Source organism: Gopherus evgoodei, chromosome 22 (genome assembly GCF_007399415.2).
Source record: "Gopherus evgoodei ecotype Sinaloan lineage chromosome 22, rGopEvg1_v1.p, whole genome shotgun sequence".
In the NCBI taxonomy this organism is placed as follows: domain Eukaryota; kingdom Metazoa; phylum Chordata; order Testudines; family Testudinidae; genus Gopherus; species Gopherus evgoodei.
The window spans coordinates 6,380,939-6,402,837 of record NC_044343.1 but is presented as its reverse complement, the minus strand read 5'-3'; the positions used below and the strand labels follow the sequence as shown (position 1 = coordinate 6,402,837).

The following is a 21,899-nucleotide window of genomic DNA, read 5'->3' as shown; positions in this document are numbered from 1 at the left end:
TGACTCGGCTCCAGGAGCGGCTCGGCGCGGCGCGCACACAGCCGGGCGATGCGGCAGCAGCGGGAACAGCAGCAGCAGGTGGTGCTGATCAGCCGCAGGACAGGAGCCCGCAGCCGCCATTAGACAATAGGAGCCGCCGCCGCCGGCGCAGCGAAGGGGACGTGCAGCCCCGGGCCGGGGCAGCGCAGCGCGGCGGGGGGACGCGGCCTTGGCTGGGCGCTGCGCCGAGGGGGGACAAAGGCGCGGCGCGGCGGGTCGCCCAGTGCCCGGGCGGAGCAGGCGGGGCCCGGCCCAGGCAGCCGCCGCCGCCGCAGCAGCAGCCGGAGCCGCCTGCATCGGAGCCGAGCCCGAGCCTGACATGATGTTTCCGCAAAGCCGGCACTCGGTGAGGGGGGGCGGGGAATGCGGGGGGGTGCATCCGAGTGTGCAGGAGGGGCGGGGGGGTGCACCTGAGTGTGAGGGGGGATGCATCCGAGTGGGGGGCGGGGAATGCGGGGGGGGCGCACTCGAGTGTGAGTGGGGGGGGACGGGAATGCGGGGGGGTGCATCCGAGTGGGGGGGGCGGGGAATGCGGGGGGGCGTACCCGAGTGTGAGTGGGGGGGACGGGAATGCGGGGGGGTGCATCCGAGTGGGGGGGCGCACCCGAGTGTGAGGGGGGGCGGGGAATCCGTGGGGGGGTGTACCCGAGTGTGAGTGGGGGGACGGGGAATGCGGGGGGGGTGCATCCGACTGGGGAAGGGCGGGGGAATGCGTGGGGGGGGCGCACTCGATTGTGCGGGGAGGGGCAGGGGAATGCGTGGGGGGGCCGGGGAATGCGGGGGGATGCACCCGAGTGTGAGTGGAGGGGGCAGGGAATGCGGGGGGAGGTGCATCCGGGGGGGCGGGGAATGCGTGGGGGGGCGCACTCGAGTGTGCGTGGGGGGCGGGGAATGCGGGGGAGGTGCATCCGAGGGGGGGCGGGGAATGCGTGGGGGGTGCACTCGAGTATGCGGGGGGGCTGGGCGCACTGGTGTGGGGGGGATGTCTGGGGGACTTGGAGCACAGGTGTGTGTGCATGGGGGGTTTGTTGGGGGGGCTCTGGGGTATGCATAGGAGCGGGAAGTGAAGGGTATGCTGGGGGTACGTGTTTAGGGGCTAAGAGGCCCTGGGGGGAGGGGGGTGTAGGAAGGGGGCTTAGGAAGTGAAAGTGTGGGGGTGGCATGGGGGGTCAGCAAGGCACTGGGAGGAAGTGGTGGCTGGTGGTACCCTTGGCCCAGGAAGTGCAGCTGGGAGAACCTGCCACTACTGTCCCTATTGTGCATGAGGGGCCTAGCCCCTGACAGCAGGGAAAGGGGGTGTTGCTGTGGGGAGGGGCTGTTTTGGCATATTTTGGGGTGCAGTGGGGTGGTGGGGCAAGCTGGGAGGGATATGGGGGTGCTGGGTGGGACAGGTTGGGGGGTTGAATGCTGGGGGTACTGGCTGTAGTCAGCTGTGGGATTGCATGCTTGGGGGTGCCAGTTGGAATGTGGGGGTGCTGGCTGGAGCAGTCTAGGGGTTGGGTGCTGGCTGGGGCAGGCTGGTGGAAAGGGTGGTAAATAGTTTGGGGTGCTGGCTGCGACAAGTTGAGGGGTTCAGTGCTAGATGGGGCAAGCTGGTGGGATGCAGGAGCTGGGGGTGCTGGCTGGGACAGGATGGTGGGAGGGGTGCAGGCGGTATTGGGGGTGTGTGATGTGTGGAGGTGTGTTTGTAAATAAGCACATTTACCTGAGAAGCTCTTTTCCTTTCCAGAAAGCTGGTTGCGTTGCTCCTTCTGTTTTTTTGGGGTGGGGGATGTGCTCACTGGAATATTTCCCTTCCCCTCCCCGCTTTCTGCAGTGAGGGCTTGAGCCCATGATGATCCTGACAGAAAAGAATAAATGTTTGTTCTTCCTCCACTTTTTAATACCCACGTCTAGTTAGAGCCATGTAGGATAGGAGTGTTGGAAAAAATAACCCCAACTATACATACAACATGACCGGGGGGGCTAATTTAGCTACATCTAATCAGGAAAAAGATTTTGGCATCATCGTGGATAGTTCTCTGAAGACGTCCACGCAGTGTGCAGCAGCAGTCAGAAAAGCAAACAGGATGTTAGGAATCATTAAAGGGGATAGAGAATAAGATGGAGAATATCTTATTACCCTTATATGAATCCATGGTACGCCCACACTTGAATACTGTGTACAGATGTGGTCTCCTCACCTCTAAAAAGATCTACTGGCATTAGAAAAAGTTCAGAGATGGGCAACTAAAATGATTAGGGGTTTGGAACGGGTCTCATCTGAGGAGAGATTAAAGAGGCGAGGACTTTTCAGCTTGGAAAAGAGGAGACTAAAGGGGATATGACAGGTCTATAAAATCAAGAGTGATGTGGAGAAAGTGAATAAAGAAAAGTTATTTACTTGTTCCCATAATATGAGAACTAGGGGCCACCAAATGAAATTAATGGGCAGCAGGTTTAAAACAAATAAAAGGAAGTTCTTCTTCACGCAGCGCACAGTCAACCTGTGGAACTCCTTGCCTGAGGAAGTTGTGAAGGCCAGGACTATAACAGGGTTTAAAAGAGAACTAGATAAATTCATGGAGGTTAAGTCCAGTAATGGCTATTAGCCAGGATGGGTAAGGAATAGTGTCCCTAGCCTCTGTTTGTCAGAGGATGGAGATGGATGGCAGGAGAGAGATCACTTGATCATTACCTGTTAGGTTCACTCCCTCTGGGCACCTGGCATTGGCCACTGTCGGCAGACAGGATATTGGACTGGATGGACCTTTGGTCTGACCCAGTATGGCCATTCTTATGTTGCCTTCGGGGATGGGGGAGGAGGATGTTGTAAACCCACCTCTGCCTTGGTCAATTCTCCTTATAAAATTCAGTGTCAGATTTCTCGAGTGGGGTGTTTCCTAGTTGAAGAGGCACCCAGGTTCCTGGTATTAAAGGAGGCGTTGTGGCGAAGGCCCTGGGAGCAGTGATCAAATCGGTGAAAGGGGAGCGCAGTAGTTAGGATGCTTGCCTGGGACTGGGGAGACCTGGGTTCCATTCCTTAGGCCAGTCACTTAGCCTGTGTGTGCCTCAGTTTCCCATCTGTAAAATGGAGATAAGAGCCCTGCCCTCCATCACAGGGGTGCTGTGAGGATGAACACTTTAAAGATTGGGAGGCGGTCAGATATCTGGCCCTCTGCTAAGTGCCGTAGACAGCAGGTCAGTGCCAGGGCTACGTGACCTAGTGCAAATCATTTCACCTTTCTGGGCCTGCGTTCCCCATCTGAGAGATGGAGGTAATAGGGGTCTCTCTTATTTCCAGCTCCTTGGAGCAAAAGTGCTAAGGAAGGGGGCTGTTGTTGCCGTCATTGCTAGGGGCCTGGAAGCAGTGGGTGACTGCCCAGGGCTGACCCTCATCCATGGGGCGTGGGGGCAGCTGTGCTAGAGGGGAAGGCTCGTCGGGGCATTGCTTTCCCTCCTGCCACATTGCCAGGCCCTCTGTTCTGTGTCGTTAAAGGGCTCATCTCACCTGCCGCAGCAGCTGAAGTTCACAACCTCCGATTCCTGCGACCGGATTAAGGACGAATTCCAGCTCCTGCAGGCTCAGTATCATAGGTGAGCCGCAGCCTGGCGAGCAGCCCGGTGTTCTCCCTCTCCTCCGCGCCCTGTCCGGCTCTCGCTGCCGAAGGACAGCTGGGAGCCAGCGGGGATGGTTTTCAATGCCCAGGCCGAAGTGCGTGTTGTCTCGGTGACGTCCCTCCTCCCAGCGAGCCATAACGATAGCTAAGCAGAGGTGGCGGTGATAAATGATGCTTTCACAGGTGGATCCCAAGGGCCTGTCACTTGTTCTCTTCTGGTGTGAAGCTTTAAAATTCAAAAAAAATGGCTCCACGGGAGGGGAAGTGTTGTTCAGAGCTGATTTGTTAGATAGCTCTGTGGTGATAGACGGTTGGAAGAACGAGAGCAGTTCCTCATAGCTTTCCCCCCTGTATACCACTGCTGTTGCCAGGGAAATAGAACTGATCCTAACAGGCGATCCCAGAGGAAGGAGAAAGAGACCCTAGCAATGTGCTTTGGAAGAGGACTTCCTTCCCAATGGCCAGTCTTGAAATGTAATTGAGCGCATTAGAGCAAGGATTGGCCATGGCTAAAATGGCACCGAAGTTGGGGGAGGGAATCATGCAGTGTTATAACCCCATAGATAATTAAAGCTGAATGCTTTAAATTTGTCCCTTGAGCAGCAGTGCTGTTGGTTTGTCCTTTGCTCAGCTATGACGACGATGGTGGACTAGCCGGTTACACTCTGGTTGGGAGTTGCTAGTCAGTTTTGCATTCTGGCTCCTGTGCACTAGCCTGTGGTGGCAGGGGAATGTTTAAATCTAAGAATTTCAAATTTTTCAAAGAAACGTTTCTTAAGATTTGGCTTTTATTGTAACAACACCTAAAATGTGGGGCCTAAATCAACCTGACGGTATCCTCTTTAATTATCCACTACGCCCTTAGGATCTGTCCATTTTGTGCCCTTATGGCTATGATTTTCCATGGCTGTTCGCTTGTTCATTTAGCACTGCTATGACTTTCCCACGTGCCTTGCATCCCAGTCGGGCTTCTGCTGGACAATAGGTGTGCAGCTTCGTGCCAGGAGTATCACACCAGAAGTCTGTGGTGGTCAGACGTCGCTATTCAGAAATGGCTGATTTCCCAGAACACCTCTGCCTTTAGCAGTGCCATATATGGTTTGTGCAAGTGCCAGAAATACAGCTGCATTAGACTTTAGGTCTTTCAGTGGGAGACATTGGCGAGATCTAATCTGCTGAAAAAGAAACAGGTTCTGGGAAGGTGAAGGTAAAGCTGTTCCTTGTTTGAAATATAAAACCATGGCACATGTTTGCTGAAATTCTAGCAGTGGAAATCACCTGCTTTATTACATTTAAATACCTTAAATAATAGAAGATGCAGGTTTGGCTTTGTTTTTTGAATGCCTTCATTAACTAGGCAGGTAACTGTTGCTTTCCCATAATGCACCCAGAATCTTTCAGGAGAGTATGTGTAATACTGTCCCGACAGCCCATGTGATAATTCCTGACAGGATCTGGAAACCAGACCATGCCTCAATCCTTCCTGCCTCCTGTGACTTGGCTCACCTAAGTAAGGGCTGCGGGAGCGGACCCAAGGACCAATTGGAGAACTCGCTTTCCTTCCAGTGTTCTCCGTTTCTGCGGAAAAATAAAGGCTTGACTAATGGGTAATGCGGTGGAAGCCCTTCTCGTCACTGGGCAGTTTACTGCTGGTCGAGTATCTCTTTAATTATCTGTATTGTGGTAGCCCCAGTGGTGACTCAGGACCCCCTTGTGCTCGGGACTGTACAAAGGCGCAACACGAAGACACTCGGTATCCCAAAGAGCTTACAATTGTCCTTATAACTGCTCGATTGCTGTCGTGTTTGGGGGCCTCATGGTGTTAGGTGCTGTGCAAACATACAGGAAACAACTGTTCGTGAGCCGAGAATCGTAGCACCACAAAAGCCGTTGTGATCTCTAGCCAAGTGCTCTGAGCCCCTGTCTCTTTTCCCTCTTTCAGCTTGAAGTTGGAATGTGACAAGCTGGCCAGCGAGAAATCAGAGATGCAACGTCACTATGTCATGGTAAGGCTCTGCTCCAATAGCAGAGGGCATGGGGCGGAGGCGAGGGGCGTGCCCAGTGGGGTGTGGGAGGATGCAGTTAAACAGAACACTAGCCCTCAGATCTACCCAGTATATGACTCCCCTCTCCTTGCCCCAATCACAGTAATTGGAACATGGCTTATCCACTTGGTGGGTGACCAGCAGGTGTCACAGCCTTCCTGCCTCTGTGGTGTTGCCATGTAAGGGTGGTGTCTCTGGCGAGGTGGGAAGGGAGATTTAGGGCAGATGTGTTATAGGAATGGTTGAGAACCAGTGAACTAGGAATACAGACTTGACGGGCCCCAAATCGAGGAGAAGTTAAAAGGCTGGATTTGTAAGGAAATACTCATATTGGATTATTGTGGGGCCAGCGGAGAGTAGAAGGTTTTATGCCAGGTGCTGTACAGACAGTGCATGTCCCAGAGAGCTTACGAAGAAAATAGACAAGACAACAGAGTAAGGGAAACGCACATGTGGTGTGCTGTTTTCCAGCAGGGAGCCGAACATGGTCTCCAGGCACTCGGATGCCACAGTGAGGAGGGTCATTTAAAAACTGACCCAGAGGTATTTTGGGGGAGACCTGAGGGATCTTGGGCCAGTGTTGGCAGGGGAATCATCAAACATGGCGGGGAGCTGCCAGTCCTGGGAAAGAGATGTCTTTGTTCTGTAAGCGACAGGCAAAGAACTTGGTGACAGCCAGCCCGTGAAGAAACAGAGGTGTTATGTGCTAAGGAAGATGGAAGTATAGTGAAATCACAGGCGGGCTGGGAAAACCCCAGCTGACAAGCTGCTGAGAGGAAGCAGAGCCGAGCAGTTCCAGCTCAGACCTGGGCATCAAGATCCAAGGGTTTGATTCCTGGCTCTGCTACGAACCTCAGTGTGCCAGTAAAATGGGATGACACTTACCCAACCCAGCCTGATAGGAAGTAATGGTTTTGATTTGCTAGTGATGGTGAAGGGCTGTGAGCTTCTTGGCTGGAAGGCAAGGGCGAAACGGTGTTATCCTCAGCTCGGAGTATTGGAAAATAGCAACGCTTGAAAATGCTGTAGAACAGGGTTTTGTAATGCAAACGCCAGACAACGCTGACTTGTAGCGCAGCTGCTGGATGTCAGTTAGATCCCCGACTTGTTCCTTCATTACCTTGTACAGTCATCCAGGCCAATGCAGAGTGGGTGTGAAATGCTGCTCATGGAGCGATAGGTGCGGGAGTGAAGGTGCAAGGACAGCAGAGACTCAGGCAGGGAATGTTGCCATTTTAATGCATTCGGGAAACGCTATTCTGCTGTTCTTCTCCCAGATGTGGTCAAAACTCAGCCCTCGGTAGTGCCATCTTTGGATGAGGATTTGCCCTAGTGTATTATTAAACATGCACCTTTAACTCCTGGCCACAGGTGGGGTGGGGCAGGAAGTGCAGAGTCTGCAGCTGGTGATGAAGCTTGGGCCGACATGCTTGTTTCAAGGAGTTAATGGAAGGCTCTCAGTGCTGTCCATAAAGAGGAACCAGAGCCAGGCAGACAGCTGCTGCACCTGCCCTGGAATGGAGAGACAAGAGGCAGGACTGAATGCAGAATTTCTTCTAGGAGGAGTTACGGATTTAAAAGCCCCCCCCCCCCCCCCCGCCTCAATCCAAGGCCTTGGTTGTTACCTGAATAGGGGAGGTGGCTGATAGAAAAATATCCATTGATTGAAATTTAGTTCTTTGACGTGAGCTATAGCTGTGCAGGTGAGCAGCAATGACAAGAAATGGGGGGGGGGTTATATATAGGGGTGCTAGTATCTTCTTTTAAATTGTTATTTCTGGTGCGGAGAGGTGAGGGTGTCGAGAGCTGGTTTTCTGGACAGAGATGGGGAAGTTTTGATTTCGTATGCCAGCCCCTGAGGTGGTAGAGGAGGGGGGCTTGGGACAATGTGGAAGGATGAGATTCTTTTCAGGAGTGGGTGAGTACCAGCAATTCTCACCTTCTGCCAATTGGTGGAGCTGGAAGGGAGAGAATTGCTGCCATTTATGGGTTGTACTTGGGAGCCCCAATCTGAGACCAGAACTCCCCTTGTGCCAGGTGAACAAAAAACCAGTCCCTGCCCCCCCAAAAGCTGACCACTTAAGTAAATCATTACATTTAATCCCACGTGGCCCCTGTAGTCAGCTGTTTGCCCTCTGTCCATTGTAGCTAACAGAAGGGTTTTATTTTTGAATTTGTTGGCTGCTGCTTCCATGAAACTTCAAATTGCAATTAGGGAGGGCTCCCATTCCCTGGTTGGCTTTAAAAACGAGAGAAGAAAATCCTCACCATGAACATTGACATGAATCGGAAGGAAGCAATAAGGGGAGCCAAACGGTGCTACTCAGCGAATATGAGGACACCCCAGAGATGCAGCGCTGGCCTCATTGAAATAGATGGAAGTTTTTTCCAGTGGAACCAGGATTTCATCGCAGGAGTGCAGAAAGGGATGTGAAACCCTCATGCTCTGGGGCGTAAGCCAGCCTCTAATGGGGAAATAACATCCCCTCCTGACCAGTTCTCCGGGAACTGCTTCCTGCAGGGTTTCTTGCACCTTCCTCTGACACTACTGTTCAGTGACTTGACAAAGTGCTGCTCTGCTCCCTATAAAAGCTTTGATAGTTTGTGATGCTGGTTGCATGTGGAATCTGAGTTGTTGCTGTTTCTCTTTCCTCTCCCCCTGCAGTATTACGAGATGTCCTACGGGCTCAATATCGAAATGCACAAACAGGTGAGACAAGCTTCTCTGGGCGCTTTCCGCAGCTGCTAGGACGGGGTGGGAGGAGGTTGGACTTTCTAAGAAGTTAGTTAGTTTCTTCTCCAAACCTCTCTGACCTGTCCCACCCACCCTACCCCTGCTGGCTTAATTTCATTGTGGGAGTCATCAAAAAGCCATGAAGCTTCTCTAGTCTGTAAGATTTGAGCTGATTTCATAGTGGATTCATTTCCTTCTGCTCCCCTGCATGGATGCACACTTGCCTTGTTGCTTGCTGTTCATGGCAGACAGGGTCGATGAGAGGGGGGGAAGCCGGTACAAGTTACTGGGGCCCGGTGGTCCGGAAGGGGGTCCAGGCCCCTGGTTCGCTGGCCTCATCAGCCTGGGGGGCCTGAAAAAAATTTTTCAATGAGGCTCTTGGCGGCCCTGATAAATGCCCATGGTTTGCAGGTTAGAGTCCAGATGGAGAGGGGAGGCGGGAGGGACACTCAACGTGCTGCATCTCCTGTCAGATGTTAGATTCCAGTGCAGGAGGTGTGGGGTACCAGAATGAGGTGGACGTCTCTGTGGGATTGAGGAGGCACAGGGGCCCATAGACAGGCAAAGATAAAAGGTAGGGGCCCTGCAGGGTGTGGTGCCAGGCTGAGCGGCCTCCCCTTCAAAGAGCTGTTGGAATGCTCGGTACGACACAGAACTGTGCCTGGTTCATAACCTCCCTGAAATCTTGTTTGGACTTGCTGATCTCCTTAGCAGCTGCTGCTTCCTCCCTGTCACATGTTCCACTGAAAAGGCTGGGGAAGCAGGAAGAATCTTGTAAAGATTCTTTGAAAACAATTAGCCTGTGATTCACGAGGGCTTGTGCTGTATGGTTTTTTGTTTAACTGTTTCCGGGCCGTAGAAAATTCTTGTGGTCTGCTGTCGTATGGCAGCCACAGGGATGGGTGAGGTGTGGGTGGACAGGGAGTCTCTTTGATGGGGAGAATCAAGGAGGTTGTGGATTTTATGCACCTCTTAAATCTCTCTCTTGGGGTGGGGGATGGTAAAATTAGGTCTCTTCTGTGGGCCTCTGGGTAACTTCAAACCCGTGCTGCCCCAGCACCAATCCAGACTAAATGTTTCTAGTTAAAGGGAAGCCCCTGCTCTGGGTGGAAGATGCCACAGAATTTGGCAGGCCCAAGTGTGGGATATGAGGCACAGTTTGTATACTGCAGCTGTTTTCAGGGCTTTCTGGAGGCCTGATTTTCAAAAAGCAATGAGCCCCCGCCCCCAAGGAAATACCCAGCCCCTTCTGTTGTGTCACGTTGGACACTCAAAAAATCACCAATCCTGTTGGACAATATAGGTCTCTATTTTTACACATGGATTCCCTCATTCCACTGCTATTTAAATAAAACCGAAAACTGGGTTCTGTCTGCACCTTGTTTCTAGTCTGAATTTGTCTAGCTTCAACTTCCAGCCATTGGACTTTGTCAGACCTCTGTCTGTGCGTGTGAAGAGCCCTCGATGTTTATCAAACGTCTCTTTCCCGTGCAAGTGCTTTGGCTGTGATCAAGTCACCCCTTAAACTTCTCTTTGATACGTTCCTCGAGTCTGTCGCTACCAGGCATGTTTCCCAATCCTTTAATCTCCCTCCTGGCTCTTCTCTGAATCCTCTCTAGTTTTTCACGTTCAGTCCCCAGCCTGCTTCATGGCTTCTGTAAAGCCCAGTAGGTGCCTGTCTGCATCATCAACCTGGCCCCGTATTCCTCTCCCTTCAGTTGGAATCCAGTCTTGATTTTTTTAATTTTTTTCTTTTATGAACAGATTTGCTCATTTCCCAGGAGAAGAGCATTAAAAAAAACATTTAGAGGCTCTTCCGTAAACCCCATGGGAACCAGCTGACTGTTATTTTACCTGATCTCTGCTACCATTTTTTTTTCTTTTGCCTTTCTTATTAAGAATCGGCCCTTGTCTCTCCCTGGGCCCATCTCCCACTTGCTAGTGTTCCTGGTGCAAACTCTCAAGATTTCTAGAATTAAAAATAAATAAATAAATAAGGAGGGGGAGGTTGTGAGATGATTCCAAGGAGACCTACAACTAATTCCATCACGGCCTCTCCCGCTTGGAAGCGAGAGCAGCAGTGAAACAAATGTCTGTCTAGATCTGAGCATCGTACATAATTCAGCACTTCCCAGCCTGGTTTCTAATAAATTTCCTTCCTATAGGCCCCTGCTTTCTTTATTAAATGCATATCTGAGTCCCTGAGAGGGAAGGGAGAATATTGAAAACTCGCTCAGTGTGATCAGCAGGATTTATTTTTGCAAGGATCTGGAGCGGATTTTTTTTTTTTCTTCTAAATGAGTCTGGGTGGCTTCTGCTAGGAGTCAGCGAGATATGGAGGGGGGATGCTCAGGTGGATGGATATTGATCAGGGCAGATAATCTGCAGGGAATGGGCCAGTCTCGTCTGACTTTTTTTTTTTTTAATTTCAGGCTGAAATTGTCAAGCGGTTAAACGGCATTTGCGCTCAAGTCTTGCCCTACCTGTCTCAAGAGGTAACCTTTTCCCCACTCCCCATCTCTTTTGACACTGAATCGTTAGCGATGAGGGCTTTAAAACCACCGCTTAAAAGAGCCCGATCCTGCCAGTTGCCAAGTGCCTTCAGATCTCTCTTGAGTTCAGTGAGCAGTGTAGGGCCACCCACAGAATTGGGCAGGTGGGGTCGGGTATTTTCAAGCGCTCAGCCCTCCTGATCAGGCCCAGGTTGTTTCCAAAGAGCTCTGCACCAAATCTGGGAGATGTGATCACTTGCTTTAATGGCCTCTATGGGAGCTGACTAGGGCTGTCAAGCGGTTAAAAAAGAGTAATCGCGCAATTAAACAATAATAGAATACCATGCTTTTAAATATTTTTGGATGTTTTCTACATTTTCAAATGTATTGATTTCAATTACAACACAGAATACAAAGTGTACAGTGCTCACTGGATATTTATTTTTGATTGCAACTATTTGCACTGTAAAAAAAACAAAAGAAATAGTATTTTTCAATTCCTCTAATACAGATACTGTAGTGCAATCTCTTTATCATGAAAATTGAACTTACAAATGTATAACTATGTACACACAAAACTGCATTCAAAATAAAACAATGTAACATTTTAGAGCCTGCAAGTCCACTCAGTCCTACTTCTTGTTCCGCCAATCGCTCAGACAAACAAGTTTGTTTACATTGCAGGAGATGAAGCTGCCTGCTTGTTTACATTGTCACCTGGAAGTGAGAATAGGCATTTGCATGGCACTGTTGTAGCTGGCATCACAAGACATTTACGTGACAGATGCGCTAAAGATTCATATGTCACTTCATGCTTCAGCTATCATAGACTCATAGACTTTAAGGTCAGAAGGGACCATTATGATCATCTAGTCTGACCTCCTGCACAACGCAGGCCACAGAATCTCACCCACTCACTCCTGTAACAAACCCCTAACCTATGTCTGAGTTATTGAAGTCCTCAAATCGTGGTTTGAAGACCTCAAGGTGCAGAGACTCTTCCAGCAAGTGACCTATGCCCCGTGCTGCAGAGGAAGGCAAAAAACCTCCAGGGCCTCTGCCAATCTGCCCTGGAGGAAAATTCCTTTCCGACCCCAAATGTGGCGATCAGTTAAACCCTGAGTATGTGGGCAAGACTCACCAGCCGGCACCCAGGAAAGAGTTCTCTGTAGTAACTCAGATCCCACCTCATCTATCATGCCAGGGGACATGCGTCCATGTCGATGACAAGTTCTGCTTGATAACAATCCAAAGCAGTGCAGACCGACGCATGTTTATTTTCATTATCTGATTCAGATGCCACCAGCAGAAGGTTGATTTGTTTTTTTGGTGGTTCGGATTCTGTCGTTTCCCCACATTGGAGTGTTGCTCTTTTAAGACTTCTGAAAGCAAGCTCCACAGCTCGTCCCTCTCAGATTTTTGGAAGGTACTTTAGATTCTTAAACTTTGTGTGAGTCGACTGCTGTAGCTATCTGTAGAAATCTCACATTGGTACCTTCTTTGCATTTTGTCAAATCTGCAGTGGAAGTGTTCTTAAAATGAACATGTGCTGGGTCATCAGCCGAGACTGCTATAACATGAAATATATGGCAGAATGCAGGTAAAACAGAGCAGGGGACATACAATTCTTCCCCAAGGAGTTTAGTCACAAATATAATTAACACGTAATTTTTTTAACAAACGTCGTCCGCATGGAAGCATGTCCTCTGGAAGGGTGGCCGAAGCATGAAAGGGCATATGAATGTTTAGCATATCTGGCACGTAAATACCTTGCAAAACCAGCGACAAAAGTGCCCTGTAAATCCTTGTTCTCACTTTCTAGTGACATTGTAAATAAAAAGAGGGGAGCAGTATCTCCTGTAAACGGAAACAAACTTGTTTGTCTGAGCGATTGGCTGAACAAAAAGCAGGACTGAGTGGACTGGTAGGATCTGAAGTTTTACAGTGTTTTGTTTTTGAATGCACTTATGTAACAAAAAATATCTACGTTTGTAAGTTGTGCTTTCACGACAGATTGCACTACGCTGCTTGTATGAGGTGAACTGAAAAATAGTATTTCTTTTTATCATCTTTACAGTGTAAATATTTGTAATAAAAAATAATATACACTTTGATTTCAATTACAACACAAAATACAATATATGAAAATGTAGAAACACATCCACAATATTTAATAAATTTAAATTGGTATTCTATTGTTTAACAGTGCGGTTAATCGCGATTAATCATGATTAATTTTTTTTAAGTTAATTGCGTGAGTTAACTGCGATTAATTGACAGCCCTAGAGCTGACTCTTCTGAAACTCTGGCCTGAAACATTTAAAATAGCACTTGAGTGTTCTCCTCCCTCCTACATGTTAAGGCTAAAATATCCTGTCCTTTGTGGAGCAGCCACAGACAAAGGTGGTCTCTGTTCTTTCTCAGTGCATTTCCCATGATTGCTGTTTCTCTGAACTATGGTTGAGGCACGCTGGCAGCTAATTAGGAGGATGGAGTGTGTATTAAAAAAAAAAAAAAAGCCTCCATGTGGCTGTTCCTTAATATTTTAGCTCCTTTGCTTCATTAATTAATATACTTGCTATCTTTAAAAAAAAAAAGAGAGAGAGAGAGAGAGAGAGACATTAATTGGAGAGGGAGGAGGACATTGGGAGAGAAGCTGGCACCTCAATTTGATTCTGACTTAGCAGTCTTGGAGTGTTTACCTTTGCAATACAAGTCTCATAAAATGATGCGACACGCAATGGAATTGTGTCAGGTATCAGAGGGGGTAGCCATGTTAGTCTAGATCTGAAAAAGCGGCAAAGAGTCCTATGGCACCTTATAGACTAACAGCATAAGCTTTTGTGGGTGAATACCCACTTCGTCGGATGCACCAATGAATGGAATTGTGGTTGGAATTAGTCATTGGGATGGTCCGAGGGGGGGGTTACTTTGTTCTCCTTTGGGGGAGAATTTAAGGAACTTGCAGATCAGAGCTCTGTAGTAACTTAGGCCCAGCTACACGTTCTCTGTCTGATGGCAGGGCTCTCACCCTGGCGCTATGCCAAGCTTGAGAAGAATCTACTTGCTGGAGATTATATTTGGAGTTGTTTTTCTTCCTCTTGCCCCCTCCATGGACCAATTATAATAGTACCTTTTCTGAATAGAGCTGCCACTGTTCCTGTTCTGAATTTTTCTAGCATTGGTGCCGGCCCTCCCAATGGCTCTCTAAGCCGCCTGTCACTCAGAATATGTGCCCAGGTCACATTCTAGGGCAGAGAGTGTTTGATTTCTGGAGAAAATATTTGAGTGCTTAAACTAACCAGTATTTCTTCCTTGTTGCTTTTCATGGGGGCTCTGAGGCCTCTAAGCAGCCCCTTGCTTCCGGCAGCAGCCTGGAGTCTGCTGCATGGTCCAAGTAAAGGGTAAAACTCGCCCTGGTGCTGCACAGGGACCTGTGTCCAGTTGGAGCAAATCCTGACCCCTTTTCCGTGGTGCTTTCTTGCATTGGAAATGGGATTTAGGGGGAGTGCACGGGGCCTCCAGGTGGCAGATTCCAGCTGTAGTAGGGATCCAGGATGGATAAAAATCCATCATTTCTTTAATCAAAAAAATTGTTTTTTTAAATTTCAATACAATTTATTCAAAATTTAATTTAAATTAATTTAAATAAATTTGACATTGTGACAAAAGTGGTTAAGGCCTAAATTTACTCTAGTCTTGTTAAAATAATTTAAATTGTATTAAGCAGTACATGTGTGCACCTGAAGTCTTAAAGTCAAACCACTGAACTGGTAACTGGCACCAGCGAAGTACCTTTAACCAGGGTTTGTTGAAGTGCTAGCTCTGCTTTTAACGGCTGTAGCATCTTCTGCAGGTTCGGGGGGAGCATTGTCTTCATTTTAGTTTCTTCAACGTACTCAGTTTGGTGACTAGCTCGTTCAAAACTGAGAATTGCAACTGGGAATTGGAAAAAGCAGGAATGTTTGTTGAGAACATAAGAATGGTCCCAGGCTGTCAGACCAGTGGTCCATAAGCCCAGGGTCCCGTCTTCTGACAGTGGCCAGTGCCAGATGCTTTAGAGGGAATGAACAGAATAGAGACATTACCAAGTGATCCATCCCCCGTCGTCTGGCAATCAGAGGTTTAAGGACACCCAGAACATGGCTTTACATCCCCGACCATCTTGGCTAATAGCCATTGATAGATCTGTCCTCCAGGAACTTACCTAGTTCCTTTTTGAGCCCAGTTATTCTTTTGGCCTTCACAATATCCCCTGGCAATGAGTTCCATAGGTTGACTGTGTTGTGTGAAGAAATACTTCCTTTTCTTAATTTTGAGTCTGCTACCTAATTAATTTCATTGGTTGCCCCTGGCTTTTGTTGTGTGAAAGGATAAATGACACTTTACTTTCTCCGCACCATTCATAATTTTATAGACCTCTAGCATATTTCCCCTTCATCATTTTCCAATCTGTGTCTAAAAAAGAGGTCTGAAAGGATGAGATCTGCTAGTTCTAATATCTTGAATGACATGGTGATCAGAAACAATCAGTTCAGTTCACTAACTGCAGGTAATACTTCATTTGTTTAATAAATCCGTTAGTTTTAAATGCAAAACATGGTTTGATTAAACTTAATTTTTTCTCACATATCCTGCCCATTTAATGTATTTTTATTTAATAATTTTTAAAATGTTTTTGTACATTTTAAATTTTGTATTTCCATCCAAGTGGAAGAACTTGACACACCACAATTAAAAAATTAGTCATCTAGTAAATAAGAAATGAGTCATTCACCATCTTCTAACATAATAGAATTGCTTAAATACACATGAATAGGTACAGTATATCCTCCTGGGTGGCAAAGAGAAGCACCTAATTTAGGCTATATTTAGTTGCAGATCAACTTGTTACCAGCCAATAAGAATCCACTTTCTTTAGGAAAATAACTGGAAGGTACAGATGGAAAACAAGATTAAAATGGATTATTATAATCAAGAGTGCTGCTTGCTGATCTAAATCATGATTAAAATTGATGATTTTTAAAGTGTTTTGGTTTAAATTGATCCACCCACCGAGCCACATGCTGGTAGGGGAGTTTGAGGTCGGGGCGGTGGAGACAACTAAGAAGGCATAAAATAGAGGTCTGTAAAATCGTGAATGGGGAAGTGTTGTTTACTCCTTCACATAACACTAGAACCAGGGGTCACCCAATGAAATGACTAGGCAGCAGGTTTAAAACAAACATAAGGAAGTACTGCTTCATATAACGCAGAGTCAACCTGTGGAACTCATTGCCAGGGGACGTTGTGAAGGTCAAAAGAATAACTGGGTTCAAAAAGGAGCTAGATGAGTTCATGGAGGATGGGTCCATCAACGCCGAGATGGTCATGGACACAACTCCATGATTTGGGTGTCCCTAAACCTCCCAACTGCCAGAAGCTGGGACTGGATGATGAGATGGGTCACTCGATAATTGTGCTATTCTGTTAGTTCCCTCTGAGGCACCTGGCACCGGCCACTGTCGGAAGAGACGCTACTGGGCTTGATGGACCATTGATCTGACCCAATATGGCCATTTTTATGAGTAGTCCGAGGCAACCTCTGGCACCATGTGTGGTGGGAAGGTGAGGATATGGAGAGCCCCATGCCCCTAACTATGCTAGTCAGAAGATGTTTCCCCGAAGGCAGTAACAGGCCTGAAACAATCCATGGGCCTTTGAGTGGGTGCTCTGCATTGGCTATGAAACATAACCTAGGAGTCTGTTCGTTGGCCTAGGCAGAACTCTGTTGGAAAAGTGTAGGCTCGTGGCTGTGTTGTGGAGAGGAATGCCCTGCGGTGAAGGCCCTGGACTGGGATCCAGGAGCTCATGGCTCAGTTCTTGTCTCTTCTACAGACTTCTTGGGCCTTCCCTCTCGGTGCCTCGGTTCCCCATCGGTGAAGAGGGGATAACACCTGCCTGTTTAGCTTGTGAACTTCTAAGGACAGAGATTCTCTCACACCTATCTCCCTAGGGCCCTGGTTTGGGCTGGGATGCGTAGGTGCTCCCATAGTGTGAATAATAGCCATAATAATGACTGGGTTTGTAGCTCTGTGGGGGAAACCAATGCTAAAGCATTCAGGCTTGGGGAAGCTTCCCGTTCCCTCCGCTCCTCCGTTCCCGCCAGGGACAGCATCGGTACTGGAGCAAGAACCTGGAACTCTCTCACCAAGAAGCAGGACATTTGCAGCTTTCTGATCCAGTACAAGCCTGTGCCTCGTGGCAGCATTTTGCCCTTGGATTCCCTTTCCGTAGCATGTGGGTGATCCTCTGGTTTTTAACTCTTTGTGTTGTGTTTATGCCATTTAACGGGCCCCTCTTACTCCCGGGTCTGTAGGAGGCTGGACAACAGACTCGGGTTTGGTCTGTGACTGCTGGATCTGTTTGTGTTGAGATGGGCCGGCAGGGGTAGGGGTGGAAAGTCTTGCAGAATGGTGCATGCGTTCCTTGGAAATGCAGCTGAAGTGATTGGGGATGGGGAGGGGAGCTGTTTCAAGGTGGGGGAGGGGAAGGCGGCCCACTGATCGGCAACTTCTCTCCCTGAGGCCTCGTGGGAACATTGTGATAACCCAAAAGCCGCCTGCCATCTATGCGGCGCCGGCAGTGGCCTCCCTTTGCCCCTCTACTGCTCCCAGCTTTGCCAGTCTCTTTCCCCCTTGATCTGGAGGGACTGTTACGTCTAGGGCTGGAGGCTCACCTGCTCTCTCTACTCTCCGGCCATTGAGGTGCCAGTTAGTGCCCCCCCTTGTCTCTGGTTTGCCCATTCTCCGGCTGTATACCTCCCCTGGGCAGTTCATCTGGTGCTGGGGGCGAGGAGGGGTGTCACATGGCGGAGGGCTGCTTGCTGGCAGCCAGGCAGAGGACTGAACGGAGTCAGTGTCTGGGTCATCCTGGTGGGGCAGAAGGGGGGAATGGTGCCCTGCCAGTGCTGTGTGTTCTGTACGTAATAACTGGAGATGTACCTATCTCCTAGAACTGGAACGGACTCTGAAAGGTCATTGAGTCGAGCCCCCTGCCTTCACTAGCAGGACCAAATACTGATTTTTGCCCCTGATCCCTAAGTGGCCCCCTCAAGGATTGAACCCACAACCCTGGATTTAGCAGCTCAATGCTCAAACCACTGAGCTCTCCCTCCCGTGAAGGCTGTACGTCGCCAGGGCTGGCGAGCTGGCACCTTTTCTTGGTTCAGAGTTCACCTGTGCAGCTACGAGTAAACTCAGAGAGGAGCAGGGGCATCCGGTAGGAAATCGGCTCAGCTCCTGCAAGCAGAATCTCTTGGCTTGCTACCCCCAACGGTGTCGGTAAGTGGGGATGCATCCTGCAGCGCATGCTCGGGGGAGCATCTCTCCTGCCATTCATACACAGGGAGCATTGCAGGATCAGGCCCTTCTGCAATCTCCCTCCTCACCTGAGCCTCTCCTGGGACAAGAATTAACCCAGGTCGGGATGAGTCTAACCTGCCTGGCAGTGCAACCTGCTGGGGGAACCTAGGGGTCACTGGCCTGGGCTGGACCCAGCCATGCTGAGTAACCCCCAGTGATTTTAAATGAGTTAAAGGGTGTCTTGTTTTTCCCCTCTTCTCCCTCCCCAGCACCAACAGCAGGTCTTGGGAGCCATTGAACGAGCCAAGCAAGTGACCGCCCCAGAGCTGAATTCCATCATCCGCGTACGTGATGCGCGGTTAGGAGCGGCTGTGGGGAGGAGGGGAGCAGCGTGGGGAAGGGGTGGAGGGGGAGCGTGAATGCCAGGCTCAGATCCCTTTGGCTAAACGTGGCGCAGGAACCAAGTGATACCCACCTGAATTCTTTAAAGCAAACAGGCCCTGGCATGCCGCAGGGTGTGGCCAGAGTGGAGAATGTTTTAGCTCTTCTACAGGGGGGACTGGTGGGGCTCTGAGCTCCGTCCCCTTGGCCTTTGCCTCCCTCCCCACCCGAACCAATGCAGGGTCTTTGCACACCCTTGTTGCCAGCAGCACGCCTCCGATGTCCCCCCAGCCTCGCTCACCAAATCATACACAGACTCCATGCACACATGTGCCCTCTGCAGCGCATTTCACCGCTGCTGAAGCCTGCTGGTTGCAGCTATGCCCTGGCCAGGCTGGGGTGTATGAGTGGCAACAGGCGGATATGACCAAGCCAATGCATGTAATAACAGGGCTGAGAAAAGACCAACCTGGGCTGTGTTGGGCCAGGCCATGTTCTAAGCTGCCTCAGCCATCAGCAGCGGAGCTGTGTTCGAGCACCGGGGATGGGAGCATCTGGCTTGGCTCCATCCACGCAGCGCAGGAACAGGGTTGGAGCCTGGCTGCAGCCCAGCGGCCTTGCTCCCGCACAGGGTCAAAGCGTTAGGCAGAGGCAGGGCTAGCGCGGCGCCAGGTTTGGCTCCTGGAACGTGGCAGAGCCTGAAGCTGTAGCCTGATCTGGACGTGGCCCAGGCATGAGTGTAACTCATGGAGAGAAGGGGGGAGGGGTAACAGGTCCCCCTCTGTGCCTGATCCACAGAGGGGTGCAAGTCAGTGACAGGGCCCTACAGAGCTGGAGCAGCCTCTGCTTTTAGTTCTGGAGGTCGTGGGTTCAGTCCCAGCTGTTGGCCAAGATGGCCCTTTGGCCCTGCTTTGAGCAGGGGGTTGGACTGGATACCTCCTGAGGTCCCTTCCAACCCTGAGGTTCTATGATGAAGCCCTGTTGTAGCTGGGTTACCCAGAGGCAGCGGCTTCTCCAGGGGAGAGGGGCCCTTAGTGGGAGTGAGGGCCACACGCTTTCCAAACGACACATGACCCTCTCCCATTGTCTGTCTGTCCGTCCATCGTTCTCTACAGCAGCAGCTTCAAGCCCACCAGCTCTCGCAGCTCCAGGCTCTGGCACTCCCTCTGACTCCACTGCCCGTGGGCCTCCAGCCCCCTTCCCTCCCAGCTGTCAGCGCCGGCACCGGGCTCCTCTCACTGTCCGCCCTGGGCTCCCAAGCTCACCTCTCCAAGGAGGACAAGAACGGTCACGATGGGGACACCCACCAAGATGACGACGGGGAGAAGTCAGATTAAAGTGAGGGGTTGGGGGGTGGGGGGGAAGAGGGGTTCTGTAAAAGATGCAGTATCGCTCTGGTCAACACTCCGCAGAACTGCAGTAGTCTGTACGGTGGCAGCCCACAAGGCACACAACCCATGTGGTTGCGCGCGCACACACACACACACACACACACCCATGCCCACGATGTGTGTGGGGGGGGGAGGGGTGTCCAAGCATCCATCTCCCTTGAGAACGGAATAGAAACGGGGCAGCAATGAACGCCACCGCTATGAACACGGGGCTGTTAAATTCCACTCTCCACCAGACCCCAGCTCCCTTGGCCTGGGCCGAGTGCTGCTGTCGGCCGCTCTTGGCCTGCAGGACGTTGATCTGACCCCGGGGTGCACAGATGGGCCCAGCTGTGTCTGGACTCTGGGTACTGCATGCAAGCCCAGTGGTACCACTCCCCCTCTCCCCGGCCCCGGTGCGTGTTTAAAGATACAAAGCTGTTCTCCATCCCCATCATCCCTGCCCCTCCACGCCCCACCCTCTGTAGGTTTCGATTGCGTCTCACTGGTTCGGGCTCTGTTCGGTCTCGGCACCCCCACCTGCACTAGTGCCAGTTCTGCACCTTGCTGTCCTGCATGTATCCCTGTTAAACCAGTCCTGGGAGCACAATACTAGTCCAGTGCCCTCAGGCGCCAGGCGTCTCGCTTCCTGCTGCTTCTCCGCTTCTAGCTGGAGCCCCCCCACCCGCTGGCCCTCCTCAGCATTGGACCTGGCTGTCTAAGATGGTGGGAGGAAGGGAGGAGTGGGGGGGAGGGGAGAAATCAGACCAGCTTAGAACCTCCCTCCGCTTCCCTGCCCCCCACCGTTTGGAAAAGGATACTGCAGCTTTCTCTGTTTCTATTTCACTGCGCTAGCGTGTCTTTCTTTAAAAAAAAAAAACACACAAAAAACAAAATGGAATTAAAAAAAAAAAAGAATCTCGTGTTTGTATATAGTCCTTTAGAGAGAAATCTTGTTTGGCTTTTTGTGTTTAATCACTCAACCTATACGAAGAGGAACTGAAAATGCTGTATTGAGGATGTTACTAGCTGTGCCTTTCAAATAAAGAAATAAGAAGGTTGGTTAAAACCGTGACTCAGCTGCTGTTCTCTGGGCCCGCAGTAAATAAAAGGGGAGAGGGAGTGTTCTGTTCTACCCCCTCGGGCAGACGCAAAGGACCTGCGTTCTGTACCTGACTGGTTGTGTGGCAGTGTATGGCCCTGTTCTGTGCCTCAGTTTCCCCATCTGTAAAAGGAGTGGGCCTTCATCTTATGGCTGACACAACTGAGATCACTGCTCTCCTGTGTATGTACAGGACCTAGTGAGAGGCGGGGTCTGTCCCAGCAGGCTTAGACTTATACACAAGAGAGGGAGGATGGGGGAAACAAGGCACAGAGAGAGGAGACGACTCACCTCGCAGGTCAGCAGCAGATCTGACATGAAACCCTGGACTCCTGTTCAGCACTGTATTTGCTGGTCCGTGCTGCCTTTGCCGGTGCTCGGAGTGGTGGGCGAAGAACACTCCGAAGGCCCCGATCCCGTGCACACCGCAGCGCTGTCACATAGCATCAGGCTGTGAGCGCTAGTGTCATGTGAGTGGATGGGCGCCAGCGGCCATAGGAGTCAGAGGCTGGGGTGAAAGTAACTTACAGGGGGAGGGGCCTCAACCAGAAGAGGCGTGGCCTCTATCAGAAGAGGTGGGGCCTTTAAATCCTGGGGCTTTTAAATCAGGATTTAAAGGGCTCAGGGATTCGGCTGAAGCTAGGAGCCAGGCCCTTTAAATTAACCCGGAGCTACCAGCTGCAGAGGCAGCTGGGAGCCCTGGGGTTTGGGCAGGGGTGAAAGTAATTTACATTTCTTACCCATATGGTCCAATCCCAAGCAACCCACCCACCTCTCCTACGTACTTCATGGAT

At 50.3% G+C, this 21,899-nt stretch overlaps 1 protein-coding gene across 2 annotated transcripts; it reads left to right on the top strand.

The window, feature by feature from the left end:
* Window positions 1–267: 267 nt before the first annotated feature.
* TLE5 (TLE family member 5, transcriptional modulator) lies at window positions 268–21,072 on the top strand. 2 transcript variants are annotated; one of them, XM_030540860.1, is made up of 7 exons: window positions 268–385; window positions 3,518–3,615; window positions 5,581–5,644; window positions 8,349–8,393; window positions 10,850–10,912; window positions 18,522–18,596; window positions 19,752–21,072. In XM_030540860.1, the coding sequence occupies exons 1-7, from the start codon at window positions 359–361 to the stop codon at window positions 19,968–19,970; spliced, it is 591 nt and encodes a 196-aa protein (XP_030396720.1). In that variant the 5' UTR covers window positions 268–358; the 3' UTR covers window positions 19,971–21,072. The 2 variants fall into 2 exon arrangements, with proteins under 2 accessions (XP_030396720.1, XP_030396719.1); XM_030540859.1 differs by having other exon boundaries at window positions 270–385; window positions 19,749–21,072.
* The last annotated feature ends 827 nt before the right edge of the window (window positions 21,073–21,899 follow it).